Below are 27,585 nucleotides of genomic sequence, written 5' to 3' on the forward strand. Positions count from 1 at the left end.
GAGTTCCTCAGTGAGAAAGCCTCTCCACCTCTTGTACCACAGGGTCCCAGACCCCAGCCTGGCATCTGCCCTGACCTGAGGCAGCTGTGGCTGCCCTCACGCCTGAGCCCCCTTCTCCCTAACAGGCTGGCAGTCACCCCTACTTCAACCTGCCGGACTTCACCCAGCCATCACCGCCTTCCACTCCGTCCAGCCTCCCTTCAAACCAGCGCTTCCGGCCCTCCGATGCCACCAAGGGCCTACTTGTGGCCTTGCTGGGTGGGGGCCTGCCCGCCGGCTTCGTGGGCCCCTTCTCGCGTATGGCTTACCAGGCTTCCCACTTGCCCTCGCTGGAGCTGCTCATCTGTCGATGCCTCTTCCATCTCCCCATTGGCCTGCTACTTAAACTGCGTGGTGACCCACTATTGGGACCTCCTGATGTCCGGGGCCGGGCCTGCCTCCACGCCCTGCTCAACGTCCTCAGCGTTGGATGCGCTTACAGTGCGGTTCAGGTGGTGCCTGCCGGCAATGCTGCCACCGTGCGCAAAGGCTCTTCCACCGTCTGCTCTGCTCTCCTCGCCCTCTGCCTTGAGAGCCAGGGTCTCAGTGGTTATGACTGGTGTGGCCTGTTGGGCAGCACCCTGGGACTAATCATCATTGTAGGACCTGGGTTAGGGACGCTGCAGGAGGGCACGACGGGCCTCTACACCACCCTGGGTTATGTGCTGGCTTTCCTGGGCGGCCTGTCCCTGTCCCTGGGGCTTTTGGTGTATCGCTCCCTGGATTTCCCCTCCTGTCTACCGACAGTGGCCTTCCTGTTTGGCTTGGTGGGGCTGCTGGCTTCTGTACCAGGGCTTTTTGTGCTGCAGACCCCAGTGCTGCCCAACGACCCTCTGACTTGGAGCTGTGTGGGGGCAGTGGGGATCCTCGCCCTGGTCTCCTTTGTGTGCGTGAGCTATGCAGTCACCAAGGTCCACCCAGCCCTGGTGTGTGCTGTCCTGCACTCTGAGGTGCTGGTGGCCCTGATACTGCAGTACTACGTGCTCTATGAGACTGTGGCGCCTTCTGACATCATGGGGGCGGGGGTTGTGTTAGGCAGCATTGCCATCATCACGGCCCAGAACCTCGGCTGTGAGAGGGAGGGCCAGGTGGAGGAGGGGGAGTGAGATCACACTGGAGAGCCTGGGGGTTGGGGGGGCTGGGATAAATAGAAGGAGAGACTGCAGGTCCTATATGGGAGAACAAGGGACTGAAAAAGAACTGATGTGGAAGAGGGACACCCCTCAGAGTCAAAGGGTGACTTGGGGACTTGATGAAGAGGGAATACCTGGGGGACCTGGAACAAGCCTAAAGGGAACAACTAAGGGGCAAGGGTCTGAGGAGGAGGTCAAAAGGGCTGAGACTTTGTGAGACGAAGCAGAGCAGGGCATGGGCCATGGGGAATATGTCCCTCAGCAACACAGGGATGCTGGAGAGTTTGGGGAGTTTAGGTAAACAGAGCCAGGCAGCTGCACTGGGGGAGGGGAGCATGCCTTCCCCCCCCCCCCCAAGGGACAGTTTCAATTCCTCGTGGTTATGCCTCCCCTCGTTGGGGTGCTGATGTGACACTGACATCAAATAAGGATCACTCTGAAAGTAGCTCTGTAGTTAGTGTCATTTTTGCTTTGGAGGGAGAGTGGGAGTCCCATACCGCTCTTATTGGAGAATCCCTTGGGGTCCTCTACTTCCCACCCCCAAATCTTATTTGTGAAATATTTCAGAAGGGGGAGGATTTACTAATATTCAGATTCCTTGACCCTGAATCCCCCAGGACTTTCGTATCCCGCCCCATGGTTAATCTGCTTTTCCCGGATAGTCGTGGTCCCGTGATCTCCTCCCGGACAGCGGCCGGCCTCCTTCCGTAACAGGTTTCCGAGGAGAAGCCTCTTCGAGCGGCTCAGGCCTGGCATCCAGGACCAAGGCTCCGGACAGTGCTCCATTAGAGGCCAGAAGATGCCCACCCATCCCCGGAGGCCGCTCGACAAATATCGGCTATTTCCGGACAAGCAGTTGGCCTCGCCATCTTGGTATCTTCATGCATATTCAGCGAGAGACTGCATATTCATGACCAAGAACAGCCCCCAGTACTCCCCCCGCGGGAATCCGCCGGAGAGGACCCGACCGGCCCCGCCCCCTTCATTACGGATTCGCAGAATAGACCATTTTCCAGCGGGGGGGGTATATTATTTTCTGAAGGTGAAACCACACTCCAAACTATAATAAAACCGGCCTAAATTTACCCTTGGTCCTTCCAGCCTTAAACCTCAGGGCAGAAGGGGGCAACAGGGGACACGGCAGGATTAAAAAATTCCTCTCCCCTCCGTCATTACAAAAGGTTACCCAACAAGGGAGCCGGGAAGAGGTGATCAACGACACAAACGCGCGCCCCGTGCAGGCCGGCGCAGTCGTCCCCGTAGCGCAAGGGAGGGCGGGAAAGGAAGGGGCGGGGATGCTAGGGCGAATCTATAAAGGGCGTCATTGGGGCAGTTCGCTCCTCAGAAGCGCCGAGAGCGCGGCCGGGGCGGTTGGAGAAGAAGGCGGCTCCCGGAAGGGGGAGAGACAAACTGCCGTAACCTCTGCCGTTCAGGAGCCCGGTTACTTATTTTTTCGTTACCCTTTTTCTTCTTCCTTCCCCCAAAACCTTTTCCTTTCCCCTTCTTTTTTTTTTCCTTTTTGGGAGACGAAAAATCTCCGGGAAGGGGAAGAAGCCCTCCTTTCGCTCCTTTTCGTTTCCCCGCCTCCTTCCCTCCCCCACCTCTCCCTCCTCCGGCTTTTTCCTCCCTTCTCGGGGAGGTCCTTCTCGGTGGCTGCCCGGACGGGGTCTGAGCGACTAGGTGGAGGCGGCGCAGCCTTTTTGTAGGGAGGTTTGCGCCTGCGCAGCGCGCCTGCCTCGGCGATGCACGGGGGCGGCCCCCCCTCCGGGGACAGCGCATGCCCGCTGCGCACCATCAAGAGGGTGCAGTTCGGAGTCCTCAGTCCGGATGAACTGGTAAGCGCCTCGGCCCTCCCACTCCTCCTGCGCGCGCCGCGGGCGGGGCTTGGCAGGGGCTGCGGGAACTCCGTGCTTCTGGCAGCGGGACCGTGACGCGATGGGTTCCCAGCTTAGCCGGTCCCAGCCTCGCGGCCTCCTGGAGTTCAGTTTTGGGGACGTTTTCTAAAGCTTTCAAAAGAGGATGGGATGGCCTCAGCGTGGAGGATGAAAAGGAAGGAGAGAGGATGACCCGTTTCACACCTCAGAGTTGTCAACGTGGAACGAGAGCAGGCTAATCCTAGGGAGCCTTCGCGAGTTTGCATAGGAAGCCGAGCCCCGGGTTCTTTTCCTTCCCCTTCTGCAGTTATTAATTGAGCATCTGTTTTGTGATGGCCACAACAGACGCTGCGGACACAGAGCTGAGCCAGACAGACAAGGACCCTGCTTGCTAGAGGCTACTTTCTGTGGGAAGGGGCTGGGCAGACAATAAACATGAGTAACCGAATGGACAAGATAATTCACTTGATGGCGAGTGCTTGAGTAAAATGAAATGGGTAATTGCACAAAGAGAATCATGGAGATGGAGCCTCTTCAGATGGGGTGGTGTCAGGGAAGGCCCAACTGAGGAGGTGACAATACCCAAATGATGAGAAGCAGTCATCTAGGGCATGGATTCTACGACAAAAGCTTTTCAGGCAGAGGGAACAGCAAGTGCAAAGGGCCTGAGGGAGGAATGGAGTCGGCTTGTTCCTGCGAGGAAAAGGCAACCAGTGTAGCTGGGGCTGAGTGAGTGTGAGGGCGAGGGTTAGAGAATAGGCTAGAGAAAGGGGAAGGGGCAGGTTAGGGAGGACGGTAATGTTTTATTTTCAGTAAGAAATTATTGGGGAATTGCAAACAGGGGAGTGGTATCAAATTTACATTAAAAAAATACTGTTTTTCTGAAGAACTGATGTGGCAGGGGTAAGAATGAAAGCTGAGAGTGACGGAGAAGGAGGGTAGTACTAGGGGAGAGCTCTTGGTGGCTTGGACTGAGTCCTTTGTGGAGGGAGCCAGTTGGCTGGGGAAAATGAAGTTAAAGGGCTTTGTTGGGAATAGAGACAATTTTGATGGGCCAGAGGACTCAGCTGGGTGAAAGTTGTGTCAGGAGTTAGGATGTCCTGACCTCACACCATACTACATAATGAGTTCCAGATGGAGTTAAGGTTTAAATCTTTAAAAAAAAAAAAAAAATCCTTAAAAGCACTAGAAAAAATAGAAAGTTTTGGAGGCCTGACACCAGGGGCAGAGACTCTGTATAATAATGAATGAATTATAGGTAAATTTTATTGAGTGCCTACTATTGCTGGGCACTGAGCTAAGCATTTTACTTATGAGAAAGGGCAAGGTTGATTTCACCACATAAAAATAAGAGCCACGTGTTTACCAAAAACACCACGGACAAAGCTAAAAAGCAAATTGGGAAACATTTGCAATGTGACATACCAGTTAGATATCTTAATGTACAAAGAAATACTTACAGATCAGTAAGAAAAGCACACATCTGCTAAAAAATGGATGAGGATATAAATAGGCAGTTCATAGAAATACAAATGGCCAATAAAAAAATTCAGTTTACTAATTACCAAAGAAATGCACTTTAAAATATTATTTTTTTCCTTACCTGATTTTTCTCTGTTGGCAAAAATAATGGGAAATAGGCATGCTTATACATTGTTTAGGAGGATAAGTGGTTAGCACCTTTCTGGAGGACAGTCTGGCAATTTTATCAATCTTTTAGTAGGCATGTTCATATTCAGAATAGGCATAGCATTTGCACTTCTAAGAATTTGTCCTTAAATAAGAATTTGTCCTTAAATAGCAACTCTCAATTTCCCACCTAAAGTGTGCATGTCTCCCCAGCTCTCCCCCAGCCTTACCTGGCTCTACCTTCCTGTAATTGCTCAGGCCCAGAACCTCAAAGCTGGCCTTGATTCTTCTCTTTCCCACAGCCTCCTCTCTCAACATCTTCAATCTTTTCCCAATATATTTGGATTCCAGCCATTTATCCCCACCTCTATTTCAACTACTATGTTCCACTGTCTTTCATCCCACCACCATCCTTTCCAGGGACTGCTGCAGCAGCCCTAACCCCCCATTTGGCCTACCTGCATGTTGCAGAAAAGCTGGAGAGATTTTTTTCAGTATGTTCCTGCCCTGCGTGGAGTTCTCTCCAAAGGTTTCCCTGTTCCTTAGATTTAGAACAAAATCCAGACTCCTTAGTGAGGTCTCTGAGGTTCCTGGGTGACCTGGCCCCTGCTTGCCTCTCATTACCAGTCTCTTCTCTACTGTTCTTGGGCCACACTGCCCGACTCCTTCCTCCAACACTGCAAGCTCATTCCTGCCTCAAGGACTTTATTACTCACCGTTCCCTGCTGGAACAACGTTGCCCAGACCTCCTTCATGTCAGCATGTTCTTGTTCAAATAGCACACTATATCAACACTTTCTGATCACCCTGTTTAAAATAGCACCTCCTGCACTCTATCCTCTGTTCTCTGCTTTATTTTCTCTCATAGCTTATTGCTACCTGAAAAGATTGGCTTTTCTGCTTCTTGTACCTTTGTGAGAATGTACGTTTCATGAGGGACCTTGTCTGTATTATACACCTCTGTTCCCTTAGCCCCTTAGATACTGTCTGGCACATGTTAGGCACATGATGAAAATTAGTCAAATAAATGAGTGAAATAGTTGGACAAGTGCGTGTGCGCACACACACACACACATATATAGAAGGATTTTTGTTGAAACATTTGAAGATGACAATCATAAGCAACCTAAACATTAACAGGAACCTTCTTGAGTAATTCAGAGTCTGTTCTTACAGTAGAACAAGACCGCCCTAATAGGTTAAACCTGCTGGTCCTAAACTGGGTTCTGAGGGCCCCTGAGGCACTGCAGCAAATTCCAGAGGCACATGAAAAGTTTTAAATTTTCTTGAGGAACACAGCTACTTTTTGTCTTATGTCCTGGAACTACTGTTGAGGTAGTTCCATTTCAACATTAGATGGCGCTAAAGCTCTTTTGATGACGTCATGCCTTTGTGAAGCTGGGACTTTATAAGTTGCTTATCTCACAGAAATAGAAGTAAGGGTGATGCTGTCCAGTGTGATTCCAAGGTGCCTTTAGGAAGTAATTTGATTATCTGAGAAAGGAATTAAACTTTTTTCTTTCAATTTATGTATATTAGTTTTTCAAATGACTACTAAGTTGTTAGCTCATAAATACTTAAGTTGTTTGGATCTAGTAACTTAATAAGTGGATCTCAAGTATTTTTTTTTTGGCCTAAGGAGTGCTGTGAAAAAGTTATTTAGAAGCTGAGGGTACTGTGAACTGATAAAGTTTGAGAATCTGCAAATTAAATGAAAACAAGTCATATGCAGAATGAGTTGTCTCATTTATGTAAAAATGAGAACATATTTGTGTATTTAAGAAATGTGGAAGGCTGTTCACAAAACTTTACAGGGGTCATCTCTGAAGTATAAGAGTATGGGGGCTTTGATTTTGTTCTGCATTGTTCATGTGTTTTCAGGAAATAAAATAACAGTTCTTCTTTGAGGATAAGAGGATGGCTGGGTAAGAACCTCTTGTGGAACAGGTGGTATTTATGCTTGGAATATTCTCCAAAGGTCTTGGAGCAGGAGTGTACAAGAGGGCTCTTGGAATCGGTTTGTGAAACAGAATAGATTTTACTGTTATAAGGTGGTTTCGGCTGCCTCCAGGCATTGGGAAAAGGAAGCAAGAAAGGCTGTTGCTGGGACTTTATGCAAAGCTTGTACAGAGTCAAGGGGAGTGGGGTGCTTGATTACATTTGAAGGAATTGACCCCGGTTCTTTACAACAAACCAATTATTGACAGCCTACATGAATGCATAACTTAATTTATACACTAACTTATTCCAAGAAGGATTTAAACCAATAATGTAGTCTTTTAGGTAGAGTATGAGCTACACTGGTGAATACAAAGAATATCTCTGCCTTCAAATTATTTATAATCTAGTGAGGTATTTCCTATATATGAGACAAATATTTACTCAGCCCCTACCATGTGCTGGGTACTGTGCTAGGCCCTGAGGATGAAAAGATAAAAAAAATGCTCCTTGCCCTTAAGGATTGCAGCCCAGTGGAAAAGACAGATGTGTAAACATGTAATTAAAGGGAGTTGGGCTAAGAACCTTGCTAGGACATTGATAGAGCTACGACAAGTTAAGGAAACTTTACAAAGAGGTGACGTCTGAGCTGGGTCTTAAAAAGTAAATGGAGAATTACTCAAAAGGGGACATGTGAGGCAAAAGCAATTTTGAGAAATCTCTTGTAGTTGGAGCATAAATGTGGAGGACCAGAGATTGTGGTATTAAATAAAGCTGTGAAAGTGGGTGGAGACCTAATTGTAAGGATTGTGAATGCTTTGCTAAAGACAGAAGAGAGAGATGAGTATTTATTGAGAATCTACCTCAGGCTTTATGTTCTAGACAGAGGCATTCCCAGGAAGAGGACCTAAACTATGACCAGCTACCCACTCAGGAGCCTGACCTTTATCCTATAGGCAGAAAGGGTCCAGAGTTGGGGACCAACATACTTTGCATATGATCCAACATGACAGTTTGTTAATTTATTGTGAAGGGATCGTCCTTCCCATTAACCAGGCATGCATGTTTTCTGTCCGGGTACCCCCTTGTCCAATCTCAAAAGGACCGTGACAGCATGGGGGGGGGGCATGGATGGACTTTGAGAAGAAGCAGTGCCCGAGCCCACCCTTGAAACAGGAGTTTGCCTGGTGGAGAAGGATACTCCTGGCAGAGGCAGTAACATGTGTACAGAGACCAAGAGGAGTGCATTGCGAATGGTGCTGGGTTATACGGGAGACTGGATGGTGTGAAGTCTCAGGGAAACACTTTTTGTGAGTTGTCTTTCTGAGTTTGGACCTCGCTGTGAGGACAGGAGGGCACGGATAATTAGATTTCCACTTTAGAAGCAGCACCTTGTTTGTGGAGTGGATTGGAGAGAAAAAGTCTGGTGGCCCCATAAGAAAGCACTCATGTTGGCTACAGAGGAAAGGCCAGAACTAGGGCAGTAGTTACAGGGATGGTGAAGGAATATTTAGGAGATAAAAATGACCGGTGCTTGGAAGATTATCACATAGCTGTCGCTTATTGAACACCTGCGTGTCCTGGGCTCAAGAAGGCTAATTAAGTCCCTGATGGTGACATGGTTCATAAATGATAGAGTCAGAATTCCAAGCCAAGGGTCTAATTCCAAAGCCTAGGCTGTTTCACCTGTTTTATGCTTGAGAGTAAGGAAGGGTAAGTTTAAGTTTCTTGAGTGTCACCACCTGAAGTGGGATCTAAAGGAAAAGGACAGGTTTTTGTGCAGAAAGGAGTTTGCTTTTAGACATGTTGAATTTGAGTTATCTCTGGGATAGCTACAAGTAGGTTAGCAGATACTTAAATTTGGCCTCCAGAGTCCAGAAGAAAGGTGAGGCCTGGAGGAAAAGACTGGGAGTCATCAAAGATAGTGCTGTGGACAGGATCTAGGGAAGGATGAGAAGTGTAGAGAACCAAGCCCCTAGGGAGAGTTTAAGGCGCAGCCGTGGCCAGAGAGTCTAGGAAGGGGTCTAAGATGAGGCAGCCAATGAAATAGGAAGACAGAGCTGTAGCATGGGAGTAAAGGGAGAGCCTCAAGGAAGTTGCTCATATACAGTGTATCCCATACACTTGAGGGGCACCAGGCTGAGTGGGGGGAGCTCATTGACCCTCAGGAGTGGTTCCAGTTATGGGATGGTAATGAAAGAAGATGCAACTTTGAGGAAGGCAGCTGTGCATATGCATGAATTCACTTTTGTCTGTTTTTTCTGCGTGACCTAGTGGAGAGAATGCCCAGGCAAAACCAACAGACCTGGGTTCAAATTCTGGCTCCACCACTTTGTAGCTGCTTGACTTTGGGCCAGGCAATTTTGTGGTAATCTGAAAAATTGAGTGCTTGCTTTATAATTTAGTTTGAAGATAAGAGTGAAAATCAGCTAGAACTTGCTCAGCTCCATGACGGTATTAAATTGTCTAGAGTTTAAGTAGTTATTTGTGCTGCAGTGTGGTAAAGTGGGATGAACATGTGCTTTGGGGCTAGAGTGGATTGGGTTTAACTTCTGCCGCTCCTTCCGATCGAAGTCCTGGGCAAGTCACTGCACGCAGCCTCAGGTTTCTCAGGTCTAGAAAATAAAACTACATTCCTAAGAGGTTAGTGGTTAAGTTAGAGGCATAAAGTACATAAGGGTGTTTGGCACCTGGCATGAAGTTGATACCTGAGTGGAAGCTTTTATTTAGTTTTCTAAGTTCTCCACTCTGGGAGTTTAGTGGACCATGGCCTAGCTAATTAAAAAAAACCCTTAGTTTTCAGTGAGAGAAAGGAGCTAAAGGTTACTTCTACCAACCTCTAGCCTAGGGCAGAAACTGCTTCTCCAGCACACATCCAGTTCCGAGTACTCTGTCTCCCCTTTTCCTTCACTGAATTGGTTCCCCCAAGTTCTGGTTCCACCTTTCTCAAGATTCCAGCCCTTGGCTCTGTCTTCATCTCAGGAGGGCCCGGGTTTACTTTTGCTCCAAATCAGTCCCATTGACCTCTCTTCCAAGTACCCGTCCTATAGTAAAATCTCTGGCTGGACATGGAAGGGTTCAGGCAGATCAGGCCCTTGCAAAGGAGGGGGACGAAAGGTCATGACTGTATCTGTGGGTGCCTTGTTCCTCATCAGGAGCCAAAGTTAGAATTGACATGTCTGGAGTTGCGACCCCTGGGCTGCCATGGGCGGAAAGAGGGTACAGGGACAAGGAAGTTTCTGCCAGGACTCAAGATTTGTGGGATTGATTTTAACTTTAGGGAAGAAACAAGGCATTGCCCAACCCCCCCACCCTTCCTCCATGAAACTTTATGATTAAATCGTATGATATGAATTGCCTAGAATTCAACCCAAAGGAATGTCTAGGGGTTCAAGTCCTAGAACAAGGTTGTTTGTATGGAGCCCGGCCTGATCTTCCCTAGCCGACAGTGACTGGGAAACCTTTTGGTCTGTGCTTTTCAGTGTTAACATTTCCAGAGGGATACACACTGATCCCTCATTCTCCTCACCCTGGCTAAACTTGGCTAGTTTTTCTTGAGGTAGTTTGGAGTTTTCTCAGACCTCAATACAGGGCTATGACAGCTGGAAACCAGGAATCTCATTTAGTTGTCATTGGCCTTTCTTTTCCACAGAAGCGAATGTCTGTGACAGAGGGAGGTATTAAATACCCAGAGACCACTGAGGGAGGCCGCCCCAAGCTTGGGGGGCTGATGGATCCCAGACAAGGGGTGATTGAGCGGACTGGCCGCTGCCAAACATGTGCAGGTAAGTGTACATGACCCGTGTGGAATCCTGGGGGTACAGTGAGAAGTGTGGGTCTGTACAGAAAACAGGGCCGAGGGCAGCCACCTGAAGCCCTGGCCTCTGAGGTCTGTGGAGCTGGAAGGGAGGATGCTTGGTATGTGCTCCCCAGGAAACATGACGGAGTGTCCTGGCCACTTTGGTCACATTGAGCTGGCCAAGCCTGTGTTTCACGTGGGCTTCCTGGTGAAGACAATGAAAGTTCTGCGCTGCGTCTGCTTCTTCTGCTCCAAACTGCTTGTGGACTCTGTGAGTGGCAGGGACCCTGGCCTGGGGAGAGGGGCTGCTCAGCAGTAGGGAAGGGGGCAGGCCCAACTGACCTTCCTCTGCTGTATTCTTAGAACAACCCAAAGATCAAGGACATCCTGGCTAAGTCCAAGGGGCAGCCGAAGAAGAGGCTCACACACGTCTATGACCTTTGCAAGGGCAAAAATATCTGTGAGGGCGGGGAGGAGATGGACAACAAATTCGGTGTGGAGCAGCCTGAGGGCGATGAGGATTTGACCAAAGAAAAGGTTAGCTGGGGCTGGTGGAGACTGCTGGGAGGTGGGGAACCGATGGTGGTCAGGAAATGGTCAGAGACCTGGAGGGAAGAGTGAAAGGAGGTGACAGAAGAAACGGGAACTGGAAAGAAATAGAGTAGCTGGAGGGGCTGGCCTGGTGTGGACAAGGATGATCCACTTCTGGTCTCTCTCTGATGGTTCCTCTTTCCATGGAAGGGCCATGGGGGCTGTGGGCGCTACCAGCCCAGAATCCGACGCTCGGGCCTGGAACTGTATGCAGAATGGAAGCATGTCAACGAGGACTCTCAGGAGAAGAAGATCCTTCTGAGTCCTGAGCGAGTGCATGAGATCTTTAAACGCATTTCTGATGAGGAGTGCTTTGTGCTGGGCATGGAGCCCCGCTTTGCCCGGCCTGAGTGGATGATCGTCACCGTGCTGCCTGTGCCTCCCCTCTCTGTGCGGCCTGCTGTTGTGATGCAGGGCTCTGCTCGTAACCAGGTCAGTGGCTTCAGCTCGCTGCTCTTAGCTGGGTGGCTGGGTGTGGGAGTGCAGGAAGTAGAGTGGGAAGTGCCCTGAGAGCTGCACAGGCGCCCTGGGTCTGAGCTGACCTTGCCTCTTACCAGCCATGTGACATTCAGCAACGCCCTTAACATGGTTAAAGGTCATGAAGTTGCTTCCTTAGCTGTAAAATGAAAGTGAAAAGATCTGCCTCCCAGGAAGGGGCAAAAGATGGGTCTGGTGTCAAGTACTTGGTAATGGTTGCTGCTGTTGTGAGGATAATGATTCCCTACCTCAGGATGACCTGACCCACAAACTGGCTGACATTGTGAAGATCAACAATCAGCTCCGGCGAAATGAGCAGAATGGTGCGGCGGCCCATGTCATCGCAGAGGATGTGAAGCTCCTTCAGTTCCATGTGGCCACAATGGTAGACAATGAGCTGCCTGGCTTGCCTCGTGTGAGTCCACGTATACCCTGCCCCTGAGTTGGGGAGTAGAGTGGAGTCGAGCCAGCGTGGGGTGCTGGCATGAGGGAGGCCTTGGCTCTGGAAGAGAGGCCAGTGCTGACTGCTGGGTGGCGCCCCCGCCCCGTGTGTCCTCACAGGCCATGCAGAAGTCTGGGCGTCCCCTCAAGTCCTTGAAACAGCGGTTAAAGGGCAAGGAAGGCCGGGTGCGAGGGAACCTGATGGGCAAGCGAGTGGACTTCTCAGCCCGTACTGTCATCACTCCCGACCCCAACCTCTCCATTGACCAGGTTGGCGTGCCCCGTTCCATTGCCGCCAACATGACCTTTGCAGAGATCGTCACCCCTTTCAACATCGACAGGTGCGCTCTGTTCAGAAGCCCTGCCTTGGAGTAGTCAGGGCAGACTCAGCCGCAGTGGCGAGGCTTCAAAATAGGACACCAGTGGTGCTCTCCCCACTTTGGGGAGTGGGTTCAGAGTGAGACAGTGGAAAGATAGACATTTGGAAGTTCAGGCTTTCTCTTGGGGCTTGGGAGCAAGAGTTTAGGGGGAGGAGCTCTATTCATTGTACCTCTTTCCTCCCCAGACTCCAGGAACTGGTGCGCAGGGGGAACAGCCAGTACCCAGGGGCCAAGTACATCATCCGAGACAATGGTGACCGCATAGACCTGCGCTTCCACCCCAAGCCCAGTGACCTTCACCTGCAGACTGGCTACAAGGTATGTTGCCAGACCAGGGCCTCCAACCCTCAGGGCAGGAAGCTCTCTGGGATGGGGGCAGGCCGGTGTGGGATTTGTGAACCTGACCTGGGCATTAGGATCCAGGTTTGCTGTCTTTATTTATTTTATTGGGGTACCATCTATACTATAACACTCCTGTTTTCACGCCTCTGAAGTATACAGTTCAATGATGTTAACAATAGTCACAATTTTGTGCCACCATCACCACCATGGCTTATGTTTTATTTATTTATTTATTTATTTTTATGGCTCTTGTTTTATAAGGATACTTGTTGTCTGCCATTGGTGTCCAGGGTAGAGGTAGCATACAACCAAAGACAGCATGAAAGGTATATATAGCACAAAAGAGGGGCCCTGTGGCGGAACAGAGCAGAAATCTTCGTATTCAGAGGCTCCCTTGGTTTACCCCCAAATTGAGTTCCTTGAAGCTGTTGGCTGCTACATCTTACTCGTCTGATAACCTGGTATCTCGCTCAGGGCCAGGCCCAAAAGGGACATTGGACTAGTGTTTAAGGTGAAATAATACCACAGGAGCTTACGTTCCACCTATAAAGCACTTGAGGGCTCTTGTCCTTTCATCCTTCCCGTGGGCCTTTGCTGAGCCCTCTGTCCCTCACCCTCTAGGTGGAGCGTCACATGTGCGATGGGGACATTGTCATCTTCAACCGGCAGCCCACTCTTCACAAAATGTCCATGATGGGGCACAGGGTGCGCATCCTGCCCTGGTCCACTTTTCGCTTGAACCTTAGGTCAGTCCCACACCTGCGGGAAGCAGGCCGGGATCGTGGTCTGGGGTGGGCCACTCCTCAAGATTTCATTCTGACTTTTTCTCTCTTTAACAAGTGTGACAACTCCATACAATGCAGACTTTGATGGAGATGAGATGAACTTGCACCTGCCGCAGTCCCTGGAGACCCGGGCTGAGATCCAGGAGCTTGCCATGGTGCCCCGCATGATCGTCACCCCTCAGAGCAACCGGCCCGTAATGGGCATTGTGCAGGACACGCTTACCGCTGTGCGCAAGTTCACCAAGAGAGATGTCTTCCTGGAGCGGGTGTGTGACCCTGGAGCTGAGCCCGGGCCTGTGCAGTGGCCTTCAGGGTGGCAAGGAGATGATGGGGGGCTGTGAGGTTTTGCCCAGTCTGCATTGAGCTGATGACTGCTACACCTGGTGAAGTGGAAGGAAAGATCTGAGACCAAGACAAGTGTGGTTCAAGCACCTCACTGAATTCTTTAAAATTTCACATAGTTCTAAAACTTACAGGTGTTATCTGTGAAGTAAAAGTGATCTTGTTGAAATTTTCTTATTGAATTATTTTTATTTTCATGTGTTGGCTAATTCTAAAAGTAGCCTCCCCCCAAAACAAAAAAAAGGTAACCCACCACTTCAATGAATTTTTTATTAAACGTTTGGAAAGCACTCTTCCTGATGTCTCTTTGCCTCAAAAATCTGGTTTTCCCCCTTAGGTAGGTACCGCCCCTCACAGTTCTGAGACGCGAGACCTGTGGATCTGACTTCCCGTCTCCCTCTCACAGGGTGAAGTGATGAACCTCCTGATGTTTCTGTCCACGTGGGATGGGAAGGTTCCCCAGCCTGCCATCCTAAAGCCCCGGCCCCTGTGGACAGGCAAGCAGATCTTCTCCCTCATCATACCAGGCCACATCAACTGTATCCGGACCCACAGCACCCATCCCGATGATGAGGACAGTGGCCCTTACAAGCACATCTCTCCTGGGGACACCAAGGTGGTGCTTGGCTTCTGGATACATGGGGGCAGGATTTGGATATACGGGCCAGAACAAGGACCTTGAGTGGGTGCTCTGTCCCCAGGTGGTGGTAGAGAATGGGGAGCTGATCATGGGCATCCTGTGTAAGAAGTCTTTGGGCACATCAGCTGGCTCCCTCGTCCACATCTCTTACCTCGAGATGGGTCATGACACCACTCGCCTCTTCTACTCCAACATTCAAACTGTCATTAACAACTGGCTCCTCATTGAGGGTAAGCTTGGGGGCTCTGCCATGCCCTCTGTGAATCTCTTCTCTTCCACTTCCTTCTGGTCATCTTCTGTCTATTTCTCTTTCCTTCTTGGGTTCACTGTCCCTCCGTCTACTCCCTGGGCTATGATTCCATCCCTGTTTGGAGTCCAGAGGGGGTGTTGCTGATACATCTCCTTATCTCCAGGTCATACCATTGGCATTGGGGACTCCATTGCTGATTCTAAGACTTACCAGGACATTCAGAACACTATTAAGAAGGCCAAACAGGATGTGATAGAGGTGAGCAGAAAGGCTGAGTAGGAGGCTCTCCAGGACTTTGACTTTCACATCAGCAAGACCAAAGGGGTTGTAAGGGTTAGAGGGGAAGAGGTCAGGTAGGGGGTTATGTCTCACTGAGAACTCTGCTTCCTCCTTTATAACCCCAGGTCATTGAGAAGGCTCATAATAACGAGCTGGAGCCCACCCCGGGAAACACTCTGCGTCAGACTTTTGAGAACCAGGTGAACCGCATTCTCAATGATGCCCGAGACAAGACTGGCTCCTCTGCCCAGAAATCCCTATCCGAATACAACAACTTTAAGTCTATGGTCGTGTCCGGAGCAAAAGGCTCCAAGATCAACATCTCCCAGGTGGGGAGCCTTGTCTTTCCACGTGTGGGGCCACACTGAAGGTTGGGAGGAGGGAGGAAGGTGTGTGTATGTGTCGGGGTGGGGGAGTTGGGAAAGAATGTTGAATCTTACTTTTAAGGGAAAGGGAGTTAAATTCAGCACTCTTTCCTCTTTTTCAGGTCATTGCTGTCGTTGGGCAGCAGAATGTGGAAGGCAAACGGATCCCATTTGGATTCAAGCACCGGACTCTGCCTCACTTCATCAAGGATGACTATGGGCCTGAGAGCCGTGGATTTGTGGAGAACTCCTACCTGGCTGGCCTCACACCCACCGAATTCTTTTTTCATGCTATGGGGGGTCGTGAGGGGCTCATCGACACGGCTGTCAAGACTGCTGAGACTGGTGAGGCCTTCTTCAGATGCAAGGTCCTTCTAAGGGTTGAGAAACCTCTGGGGGCTTGGTGGGGGTTAGGGAGGGTGGGAGTATGTGTCTCAGGCTGGTGGTCTTTAGTCCCAGAGAGGTGATGAACGCCCTTGTTCCCACTGCCGTGTGTCATTCCATGATGCTGAGCTTGGCTTGGGGGATTGGGGGAGGAGGAGCGGGTCCCAGGGGACTCGCCGGGGTCCGGGGTCCCACTAGTGGTGAACGTGGCATTCATTGAAAATCCTCAGGGGGATTGGGAGGCTACTAGCCCCCAGAGAGCTGACTCTTCTAGGGGTCAGATATGTTAAGTCCCCAGATTGGCTGGCAAGCACTTGTCCCAAGAGGGGAGAGTCTTGGGACTTTGGTATCCTTTTCTTGCCTTGGGTTCCACCATCAACCACCCCCCGCAGGTTACATCCAGCGGCGGCTGATTAAGTCCATGGAGTCAGTGATGGTGAAATATGATGCGACCGTGCGCAATTCCATCAACCAGGTGGTGCAGCTGCGCTATGGCGAGGACGGCCTGGCTGGCGAGAGCGTTGAGTTTCAGAACCTGGCTACCCTTAAACCTTCCAACAAGGCTTTTGAGAAGAAGTGAGGAGATGGGCAGGCCGGTGGTTCTCATTCCTGGGGCTCAGGGCCTGAGTTGTAGGGTTACCCTCCAACCTGAAGAGATGGCCTGAAATATGTGTTGTGGTGAACCTTATCTTTCAAATTATCTTCCCACCCCTCTGAAAACAGCTATGAGATGGGCGGTCAGGTGGAAAGGGGGTTACAGTAGAGGCCCACCCCCACTCTGTCCCTGGTGATGGCAAAAAGCAAGCCCAAAGGGGCAGTTATGTGCTCAGTGAATGGGTATGTATCCCATTCACTGTATGGTTCCTGAGCCTGAACCTTATACTTTTGTCCCCAAAGCCTTGACCCTGTGGGCTGTGTCACTTTGGGGGCCTCACCAGGCTCTGTGGAGGGTGAGACCCCAGAACCCATCTTTCCCCGCTGACTACCCCCACCTGCTCCCTACAGGTTCCGCTTCGATTATACCAATGAGAGAGCTCTGCGGCGCACTCTGCAGGAGGATTTGGTGAAGGATGTGCTAAGCAACGCGCACATACAGAATGAGCTGGAGCGTGAGTTTGAGCGCATGCGTGAGGATCGGGAAGTGCTAAGGGTCATCTTCCCAACTGGTGACAGCAAGGTGTGTGTGGGCAGGACATGCTGGCCTGGAGACATATTGCTGCTGTGTGACTGTCCCCCAACTCCTCATCTTCCCTCTAATCTGTCCTCCCCAGGTTGTTCTCCCCTGCAACCTGCTACGCATGATCTGGAATGCTCAGAAAATCTTCCACATCAATCCTCGCCTTCCCTCTGACCTACATCCCATCAAGGTGGTAGAAGGTGAGTACCTGCTTAGGTAGGCTCTAGGTCAGGCTGGGGTGGAGCCTGCTGGGCCCTGTCCTAACAGTTTCCTCACACCCCTCATTTGGCCCCCAGGAGTCAAGGAATTGAGCAAGAAGCTGGTGATCGTGAATGGGGATGACCCGCTAAGCCGGCAAGCTCAGGAGAACGCCACGCTGCTCTTCAACATCCACCTGCGATCCACACTGTGCTCCCGCCGCATGGCGGAGGAGTTTCGGCTCAGTGGAGAGGCCTTCGACTGGCTGCTTGGGGAGATCGAGTCCAAGTTCAACCAAGCCATTGTGAGCACAGTCCTTTCCTCCACCTTGTGTTTCTCCCTTTACCTGTTGGTTTTTTTAGACTCCTAGAACAGCCCATCCCTGCCTGCCATCCTCTGAGAGCTCACACTCTCCGAGAGACTGCCCAGCCCTGGGTTGGGTGTGTTCTACCTCTATACCATATAGTTTCATAATGATCCAGATAGTGGAGGTAGAAACAGACTTGGAGAGAAGACTGTTCCATATTGCGGATTTGAAATAGGACCATTGTTCTTTATTAATTCCTGTTGTGTGTAGAATTTTATTTTAGCTGGAAGTGGGGAATTGGAGAGAGTAAGTAGGAAAGAGATTTGCAGATACTGGAATATACTATCACTGCTTTTGAGGATTTTAAAGTATAATGGAAGAATAGAAAAGCGATAATTAACTAAAGGGATGCCTCTAAATACATTTGTAAATCAAGTTTTATAAATTAAATAATTAAAAATGCATTAGGAGAATAAAATACCTAGAAATAAATTTAACCAAGAAGGCACATGAATTGTACACTGAGACTATAAAACGTAGGTGAAAGAAGTGAAAGAGAAACCGAATAAATGAAAAGACATCCTGTGTTCATGAATCGGAACACTTAAAATTAAGATGATAATACTACCCAAAGCCATTTATAGATTGAATTGTAACCCCTATCAACGTCCCGATAGGATTTTTTTGCAGAAATGGAGGAACACATCCTACAATTCGTATGGAATTTCAGGGAATAGAATAGTCGAAACCATATTGGAAAAGAGGAACAAAGTTTTCCATATTTCCCAATTTCAAAACTTACTATAAAGCTACAGTAATCGAGACAATGTGGTACTGGCCTAAGGATATACATTAATTAATGTTATAGAATTGAGAGTTCAGAAATAAAACTTCACTTTTATGATCACTTGACTGTAAATGACCTGGCATAACGAAGCCAAGACCATTCAATGGGAAAGAACAGTCTTTTCAACAAATGGTGCTGGAACATGCAAGGAAATTAAACCATATACAAAAATTATCTTAAAATAGATCAAAGACTGAAATGATAAGAGCTAAAAAATAAAACTCTTAGAATGAGGCTTAGATCTTTATCTTCATGACTTGGATTAGGCAATGGTTTCTTAGCTCTGACATTAAAAACACAAGCAACAAGAGAAAAAAATAGATAAATGGGATTTTAATTTTTAAAAGTCAAACATCTGTGCTTCTGAGGGTACCATCAAGAAAGTGGAAAGACAACCCACAGAATTGGTGAATGAATATATATATATATATATATATATATATATATATATAAAATTATTACTATTATTATTTTATTTTATTTTTTCTACATGGGCAGGCTCCGGGAATTGAACCCGATCTCTGGCATGGCAGGTGAGAATTCTGCCACTGAACCACTGTTGCACTACCCAAGAAATATATATATATACATATATATATATATATATATGTATATATATATACACGTTTGGGGTTTTTTTATATTTAAAAAAATTTTTATTGATAAAACAATGTACAAGCACATACTTTTTTTGAAATTTAAAAAATTTTTTAAAACATAAACAAACATGAACATTCCTACCATATGATCATTCCATTCTTGGTATATAATCAATAACTCACAATATCATCACATAGTTGTATATTCATCACCATGATCATTTCTTAGAACATTGGCATCAATTCATAGAAAGAAATAAGAAGAAAAAAGCTCATACATACCATACCCCTTAACCCTCCCTCTCATTGACTGCTACTATTTTCATCTACCCAATATATTTTCGCCTTTGTTTCCTGTTTTTTTCTATACCCCTTACCACTCCCTTTCATTGAACGCTAGCATTTTGATCTACTAAATTTATTTCAACATTTGTTCCCCCTATTATTTATTTATTTTTAATCCATATGTTTTACTCATCTGTTCATAAAGTAGATAAAAGAACATCAGACATAAGGTTTTCACAATCACACAGCCACTTTGTGAAAGCTATATCATTATACAATTGTCTTCAAGAAACATGACTACTGGAACACAGCTCTACATTTTCAGGCACTTCCCTCCAGCCTCTCCAATATACCCTAACTAAAAAGGTGATATCTGTATAATGCATAAGAATAACCTCCAGGATAACCTCTTGGCTCTGAAATCTCTCAGCCACTGATGCTTTATTTTGTCTCATTTCTCTCTTCCCCCTTTTGGTCGAGAAGGTTTTCTCAATCCCTTGATGCTGAGTCCCAGCTCATTCTAGAATTTCTGTCCCATGTTGCCAGGAAGGTTTACACCCCTGGGAGTCATGTCCCACGTAGATGGGGGAGGGCAGTGAGTTTGCTTGTCATGTTGGTTGAGAGAGGCCACATCTGAGCAATAAAAGAGGTCCTCTGGGGGTGTCTCTTAGGCCTAATTTTAAGTAGGCTTAGTCTATCCTTTGCAGAGATAAGTTTCATATGAACAAACCCCAAGATTGAGGGCTCAGTCTGTTGCTTTGGTTGTCCCCACTGCTTGTGAGATATCAGGAATTCTCCACATGGGAAAGTTGAATTTTTCCCCTTTCTCGCCATTCCCCTAAGGGGACTTGGCAAATACTTACTGTTCAAATCACTCTGGGATTTATCGGGGCATCACTCTGGACAAACCTATAAAATCTCATGCCCTACTGAAGGTTCCATGTACTTACGGTGTTCAATTAAACTGTCCACATAAGTTATATTAGGAAATGCACTAGTCAAAATATAAATTTTGTGTCAAATAAACATTTTTTGCTTTAATCTCGCACGTAAGTTAAAGTTTTAAAATACGAATTACCATCTATTTTCAACACCCTTCAGTATTGACATTCTTTGTTCTTCCTCATGCAAAAACATTTTTTTTGACAAAATAAAGTGTCAATGGCTTAGAGATTTCAAACGAAGAATATATTTTTGAATCACATATTTGAAAAGGGAATTGTATCCAGAATTTATAAATAACTATTACAACTCAGTAACAAAAAGAAAATAGAGGTGCCAGTCTATCCAAAAAATATCATCCAGTTCCATCCCCCACTCACATATTCTCGACACCCGTTTTCAACATGAAAAAGCTAATGGGCATAGTCCAAATATTCCTGATGTTTGGGAGAAGGCTCAAAGGAGAAGGGTGAGTTATAACAGAGAACTTAGGATTTAACAAATGAGTATGACTACTAAATCATTGTATTGATGTTTCTTTTTAGTCTCCAGTGTCTTAGAGCAGCTAGAAAGAAGAAACCTTAAATTGTGGAACTATAACCCATACCAAATTTTGAAATCTGTTCTACAACTACTTGTTAAAGTGTACTTTGAAATTTTTTTCTACAAAATTTCACACAAAAAATATTTAAAAAAATTTTTTAAAGGTAACCCAGTTAAAAATTGTCAAAGGATTTGAATTGACATTTCTCAAGAAGATGTTACAAGTGGCCAGTAATAAGCATATGAAAAGATGTTCCACATTATTAACCATTAGGGAAATTCAAATCAAAGCCACAATGAGACCACCTCACACCCTCTAGGATGGCTAAAATTAAAACAATAACAAGTAGTTGATGAGGATTTAGAGAAATTGAAACTCTCATACATTGCTCATGACAATAGTGCAACTGCTTTGGAAAATGGTTTGGCAGTCCTTCAAAATGTTAAATATATAGTTAACATATGACCCAGCACTGCCATTTCTAGGTACGTACCCAAGAAATTTGAAAATTTACGTCCACGCAAAGACCTTTAAACAAATGTTTATAGCAGTACCTTTCGTAGGCCATGCAGTGGAATCATGTCCGTCCATTGATGAATAGATAAACAGTGTGCATCTGTACAAGGAAATATTCAGCTACAAAAAAGTAGTGAGCTATTAAGCCACAAAAAATATGGATAAACCTTAAATGCTTGTTACTAAGTGAAAGAAGCCAGTCAGGAAAGGCGCAGTACTATACAATTGTATTTAAAAGGGAAGCCTTAACAGCGTGCAATAATTTTTTTATTTAAAATTAATGCATTGGATGCATGGATGGTTCAGTGGTAGAATGCTTGCCTGCCATGTGGGAGACCCATGTTCAGTTCTGGAACCATGCACCTAAAAAATAATAATTCATTAAGGAAGCGTCCTGTCTAGGAAACTGTAGAAGATGAATATTTCCCCTGTAGTTTCAGGATACTTTTAGAAGTTTGGATTTTAGATAGTAAAGAGTCGTTTTTGTAAGTGCAGCACAACAGGTGCTAAATAGTGTTCTGTAAATTGAAGCTCTGACTGGCACAGCCAATGATCAAATACGACTCCTGTTCTTTAAGTCTCTCTGTCTTTTCTGAGCTCAACTGCTTGATGTTCTTTAAGATTAGAGAATAGTCTGATCTGCTGCCTCTGATTCAACAGAAGTGAGGGCTTTCTTTTTCTGATGCTAGCTTTCCTTCCTCCTTAGGCCCATCCTGGGGAAATGGTGGGAGCGTTGGCTGCACAGTCTCTAGGAGAACCTGCCACCCAGATGACCTTGAACACCTTCCACTATGCCGGTGTGTCTGCCAAGAACGTGACTCTGGGTGTACCCCGGCTTAAGGAGCTCATCAACATTTCCAAGAAGCCAAAGACACCCTCTCTTACTGTCTTCCTGCTGGGCCAGTCTGCTCGAGATGCTGAGAGAGCCAAGGTAGAGTTTGGGGTGGTAGGCCTCTTGGCAGAGGAAAAGATGATTTTTTCCCCCTGAAGAAAAGGTTTGGCATTTAGGGGAGTTTAAAGAGGACTTTGGAGTCACCAGATAGATGCCTGTGTCATCATCAGTCCCTCTTCCTTCCCAGGACATTCTGTGCCGCCTGGAACACACAACACTGAGGAAAGTGACAGCCAACACAGCCATCTACTATGATCCCAACCCCCAGAGCACAGTGGTGGCTGAGGATCAGGAATGGGTGAATGTCTATTATGAGATGCCTGACTTTGATGTGGCCCGGATCTCACCCTGGCTCTTGCGTGTAGAGTTGGACCGGAAGCACATGACTGACCGGAAACTGACCATGGAACAGATTGCTGAAAAGATCAATGCTGGTGAGGCCAGAGTCCTTCCTGGGCTCCTACCTCTGCCATCGTTACTGTCTTCTAGTTCTGAAAGAGCCACCCACCCTCACCCCTTCTGGGTACCAGTTCTGCTCTGCCAAGGCATCTGTTGTCTGGGACCATTGCCAGTGTCCCACTTAAGTGTTTCACTTCACTCATTCCAGAGGCTTCTATGAGAAGGAGAGAAGCCAAAGGAGAGCCCTTGTAAAGGGAGAGCTGAAAGTGAGCAGCAGTAGGGAGCTAAGACCTGTCACATGCAGTCTTTCTCATGGTCTGTTCTCGTCCCCGCCAGGTTTTGGTGATGACTTGAATTGCATCTTCAATGATGATAATGCAGAGAAGCTTGTGCTCCGTATCCGCATCATGAACAGTGATGAAAATAAGATGCAAGAGGTAAGTGGGACCCTAGAAGAAACTGACATGTCAAACATAGGAAATTATTAGAACTTCTTAGTGACCAAAGACATTAAAATGAAAGCACCCTTGAGGGGTCAGTGACACCCACTGAATACAGGAAGTGGGGTTGGGAGAAAGTAATGATTTTCAAAATCCTTAGTAACAGAAGTCTTTGAAATCTGAAGCAGTGGCCAAATAGATGAAACAATTAGTGTTGAAGTAGGGGCATGTTCCCGCAGCTCTGTCCCTTGCTTCCCTCCTGCCCTGAGGTTCCTGCAGCTTGTTGGTCCTAAGGTAGAACCACTCTCAGCCATAAGGCAGGAACAGCGTTGGGGACAGGTTGAACAGGAGGGAGGGATGGTGGTGTGACAGTAGGGGTGACAGGACCCTGGAAATGCCCATTCTGTGGCCTGGCTCCTAAAACTTCAGCAAATGTGGGCACCTGGTTCACTAATAACAAAAACTCAGAACCTGTTAACTACTGGACTGTAGAACAGTTTGGAAAATTCCCATCTATCAGATGGAATGCAGTATGCATCCATTAAAAGAAATGGTTGTCAAGACAGAAGTGCCCTGAAAAAGTACTTGGTTAAGTTCCAGAATCACCACAGAAGGATGCTGTGTGCTCGTTAAGGCCACTGACATGCACGTCTGCACAGGGCCAGGTGCTGGCAGGACTGTGACAGACAAAGTCGGTTAGGATGGTGGGATCATGGGTGCCTTCTCTTAGGTTTCTGTTAACATTACTTTTAAAACATGGTAAAAAATAATCTCACAGGATCTGAAGAGGGCAGAGTCTGTGGGCCTGAGTCATTTTGGAGCTGTGGTTTGGGGTGGAGAGCCTGGGAAGGGACCAGAGGATTTTCTCTCGTTGCAGGAGGAAGAGGTGGTAGACAAAATGGATGATGATGTTTTCCTCCGCTGCATTGAGTCCAACATGCTGACAGATATGACCCTGCAGGGCATCGAGCAGATCAGCAAGGTCAGCCATTCTCTCCCTGAAGCCCCTGCCCACGCCCACCCCCACCTCTGCCCCTGAGCTCCCCGTCTCCCTCCAGGTGTACATGCACTTGCCACAGACGGACAATAAGAAGAAGATCATCATCACGGAGGACGGGGAGTTCAAGGCCCTGCAGGAGTGGATCCTGGAGACAGATGGGGTGAGCTTGATGCGGGTGCTGAGCGAGAAGGACGTAGACCCTGTGCGCACCACGTCCAACGACATCGTGGAGATCTTCACGGTGGGTCCCCTCGGCCGTGTCACTCTGCTCCTTCTTGGGCCTCTCTGGCTCCTGGGGCCCCAGGCAGCAATTGCATTCCATAGTCTCCATTTATAGGCTTTTCTTGCTGGTTTGTTTTTATGCCTGAATACACTTTACGTCAACAGTCCCCAACTCCCGACCTTTTTTGGTTGGTCTGGGTGGTGGCAGGAGCAGGGAGAACAGAACTTTGTGGTCCTAAACCACCTCCCACCCCTCCTCGCCCCCACCCCGTTCCCACCAGGTGCTGGGCATCGAAGCCGTGCGGAAGGCCCTGGAGCGGGAGCTATACCATGTCATCTCCTTCGACGGCTCCTACGTCAATTACCGGCACTTGGCCCTCCTGTGTGATACCATGACCTGTCGCGGCCACTTGATGGCCATCACCCGACATGGAGTCAACCGTCAGGACACTGGACCACTCATGAAGTGTTCCTTTGAGGAAACGGTAAAGGCTGAACTTCTGACAGGATGGAAAGAGAAAGAAGGGAAGGGAGGGGGTGCTGGGGGAAGAAGGGTCTCCCAGAGTGTGAGTGTGCAGTGGCCTCAGGGCTCTTGGTGAATGGCCCTGGGGCCTTCACAAGGGGGTCTGATGGGGCCTGTGCCTCCCCCGTGGTTATTCAGGTGGATGTGCTTATGGAAGCAGCCGCACACGGGGAGAGTGACCCCATGAAGGGTGTGTCCGAGAACATCATGCTGGGCCAGCTGGCTCCAGCGGGCACTGGCTGCTTTGATCTCCTGCTGGATGCAGAGAAGTGCAAGTATGGCATGGAGATCCCCACCAACATTCCTGGCCTGGGGGCTGCTGGACGTGAGTATGAGCTTCTGCTGGAACCTGGCTGGGTCCGGGAGAGGGTGAAACAGGCCCTGAATGGGGTGGCACCACCACCTAAGTACCCCTCCTCATAAGTACTTTATGCCTCCTTGCAGCCACCGGCATGTTCTTCGGCTCAGCACCCAGTCCCATGGGAGGAATTTCTCCTGCTATGACGCCCTGGAATCAGGGTGCAACCCCAGCCTATGGTGCCTGGTCCCCCAGTGTTGGTGAGTAACCTGACCCAGATAAAAGAGCCTTTTTGATGGTTCAGAGGGAGGGTGAGCTGGGATCTTAAAGAGCAGCCATGGTAGGGATGCTAGTGGGTGTGGAGAGCTAGGAAAGGGTACTGGAGAGTTGGGTTAGGCTCAAGCTTTGGTATTAACCTGTTTCTCTCATTTGGCAGGGAGTGGAATGACCCCAGGAGCAGCTGGCTTCTCTCCCAGTGCTGCTTCAGATGCCAGCGGCTTCAGCCCGGGTTATTCCCCTGCCTGGTCTCCCACTCCGGGCTCCCCAGGCTCCCCAGGCCCCTCAAGTCCGTATATCCCCTCACCAGGTGAGTTCTATCTGCAAGGGACCAAGGTCATTTCTTTCTTGATGATTCCTTTTGGATGAGCCTCTCCATCACTTAACTCCTTTGTTGTCTTTCTCCTCCCAGGTGGTGCTATGTCTCCCAGCTACTCACCGACATCACCTGCTTATGAGCCCCGTTCCCCTGGGGGCTATACTCCTCAGAGTCCTTCTTACTCCCCCACTTCACCGTCCTACTCCCCAACCTCTCCATCCTATTCTCCAACCAGTCCCAACTATAGCCCCACATCACCCAGTTACTCCCCGACATCTCCCAGTTATTCTCCAACCTCTCCCAGCTACTCCCCGACCTCTCCCAGTTACTCTCCAACCTCTCCCAGCTATTCTCCAACTTCCCCGAGCTATTCACCAACATCACCCAGTTACTCACCAACCTCTCCTAGCTACTCACCAACCTCTCCCAGCTATTCACCAACATCTCCCAGTTACTCGCCAACTTCACCCAGCTATTCTCCTACTTCACCCAGCTATTCACCGACCTCTCCAAGCTATTCACCTACATCTCCAAGCTACTCGCCAACTTCCCCAAGTTACTCACCCACCAGTCCTAACTATTCTCCAACCAGTCCCAATTATACGCCGACATCGCCCAGTTACAGCCCAACATCACCCAGCTACTCACCTACTAGTCCCAACTACACACCAACCAGCCCGAACTACAGCCCTACCTCTCCGAGCTACTCCCCAACTTCACCCAGTTATTCTCCAACTTCTCCGAGCTATTCCCCTTCAAGCCCACGATACACACCCCAGTCTCCAACCTATACCCCAAGTTCTCCCAGCTATAGCCCAAGTTCTCCTAGCTATAGCCCTACCTCACCGAAGTACACCCCAACCAGTCCTTCCTACAGCCCCAGTTCACCAGAGTACACCCCTACGTCTCCCAAATACTCGCCTACCAGCCCCAAATATTCACCCACTTCTCCCAAGTACTCACCTACCAGCCCCACCTATTCACCAACCACACCAAAATACTCACCGACGTCTCCTACTTACTCACCCACCTCTCCTGTCTATACCCCAACCTCCCCCAAGTACTCACCCACCAGCCCCACCTACTCTCCCACTTCCCCTAAGTACTCACCCACCAGCCCCACCTATTCTCCCACTTCCCCCAAAGGTTCTACCTACTCTCCCACTTCTCCTGGCTACTCACCTACCAGCCCCACCTACAGCCTCACCAGTCCGGCCATCAGCCCGGATGACAGTGATGAGGAGAACTGAGGGTGAGCAGGGCACAGCAGCGGCTGGCGAGGGAGAAGGGTGTCTAGGGGGCTTGACTGTCCTTGCCTCCCTCATCTCCTGTGTGACTACCCAGCCCAGTGCCCGTGTGTATAACTCCTTGTGGCAGAGTTCCCCATTGAAGTTCTGAATCCCATTTCTGATGGAGCTTTTTGTCTTGTTTTCTAATCGTGCTTTCTTAGAACCCACCTCCCTAGCTGTGGTGTTCTCTTTCCTACCCTGCCCACACCATGCCTGTCCCCAAGTTGAGGACTCTTCCTTACCTGTGGCTTGACTGGGACTAAAGGGTATTTTAACTTAGGGGTAGTTCTGGTTCTGGGTCGTTACATTTGATCTTCAGAAAGAACAACGCTAAAGCTGCCTTTGTCTGTTATTTTATTTTTTGAAGTTGAAATAAAGTTTACTAATTTTGACCAAATGTACATATATCATGTGTTTAATTGGGGCACCGGGGAGGCAGAAATACCCAGGCCTCTGCACCCTTCCGGTTCTTTAGCCGACCTGCCAAGGCAGCTGGGCGAGGCCAGAAAATGAGACCAGACCATAGATCTGGCATTGAACAAATTCTTTGTCCCTGCTATGTGCCAGACAACCTCTCCTTGTGCTGGCTGGTAGTGGTCCCAGAGCCACGGGCTTCGGCTCATATTAAAGCAGTATTGAATGAGCAGATTTTTAATTTACTTGACTGCTTATTGTGATGCAGAATTTGGAAAAGCAAAAGAAGGTGTGATACAGAAGCAGAAATACAATCTCCCTTAATCCCACCACTAGGAGGCATATTGCCTTTTAGTATTTTTTCGACGTATTTCTCAGTCACTTCTAACAAGTGAATGAAAATGTAGGTT

The 27,585-nt window shown here is 48.3% G+C and overlaps 3 protein-coding genes across 3 annotated transcripts in view; 2 read left to right on the top strand and 1 right to left on the bottom strand.

Moving 5' to 3' along the window:
• SLC35G6 (solute carrier family 35 member G6) overlaps positions 1-1,617 on the top strand; it is a 2,109-nt gene extending 492 nt beyond the window's left edge. The window contains exon 2 of the mRNA XM_077165834.1: positions 126-1,617. Within this exon, the coding sequence (XP_077021949.1) occupies positions 126-1,145 (1,020 nt within the window). The 3' untranslated portion in view covers positions 1,146-1,617. The remainder of the gene's footprint in view (positions 1-125) is intronic.
• The window catches only part of ZBTB4 (zinc finger and BTB domain containing 4), a 17,274-nt gene extending 14,395 nt beyond the window's left edge, over positions 1-2,879 (bottom strand). Inside the window, exon 1 of the mRNA XM_077165811.1 lies at positions 309-2,879. The gene's annotated coding sequence lies outside the window, so the exon portion shown is untranslated. The remainder of the gene's footprint in view (positions 1-308) is intronic.
• Positions 2,432-27,158, top strand: POLR2A (RNA polymerase II subunit A). The gene is made up of 29 exons (XM_077165808.1): positions 2,432-3,007; positions 10,266-10,398; positions 10,547-10,683; positions 10,776-10,949; positions 11,154-11,435; positions 11,734-11,895; positions 12,042-12,262; positions 12,487-12,619; positions 13,265-13,389; positions 13,484-13,694; positions 14,177-14,386; positions 14,472-14,640; positions 14,824-14,918; positions 15,065-15,268; positions 15,427-15,649; positions 16,081-16,264; positions 16,694-16,865; positions 16,960-17,065; positions 17,162-17,367; positions 21,810-22,034; positions 22,183-22,429; positions 22,731-22,831; positions 23,712-23,816; positions 23,893-24,075; positions 24,338-24,541; positions 24,718-24,904; positions 25,024-25,137; positions 25,314-25,463; positions 25,566-27,158. Exons 1-29 carry the CDS (start codon positions 2,915-2,917, stop codon positions 26,720-26,722), a joined length of 5,913 nt encoding a protein of 1,970 aa, XP_077021923.1. The 5' UTR covers positions 2,432-2,914; the 3' UTR covers positions 26,723-27,158.
• The last annotated feature ends 427 nt before the right edge of the window (positions 27,159-27,585 follow it).

This window comes from Tamandua tetradactyla, chromosome 6 (genome assembly GCF_023851605.1).
Source record: "Tamandua tetradactyla isolate mTamTet1 chromosome 6, mTamTet1.pri, whole genome shotgun sequence".
Lineage (NCBI taxonomy): Eukaryota > Metazoa > Chordata > Mammalia > Pilosa > Myrmecophagidae > Tamandua > Tamandua tetradactyla.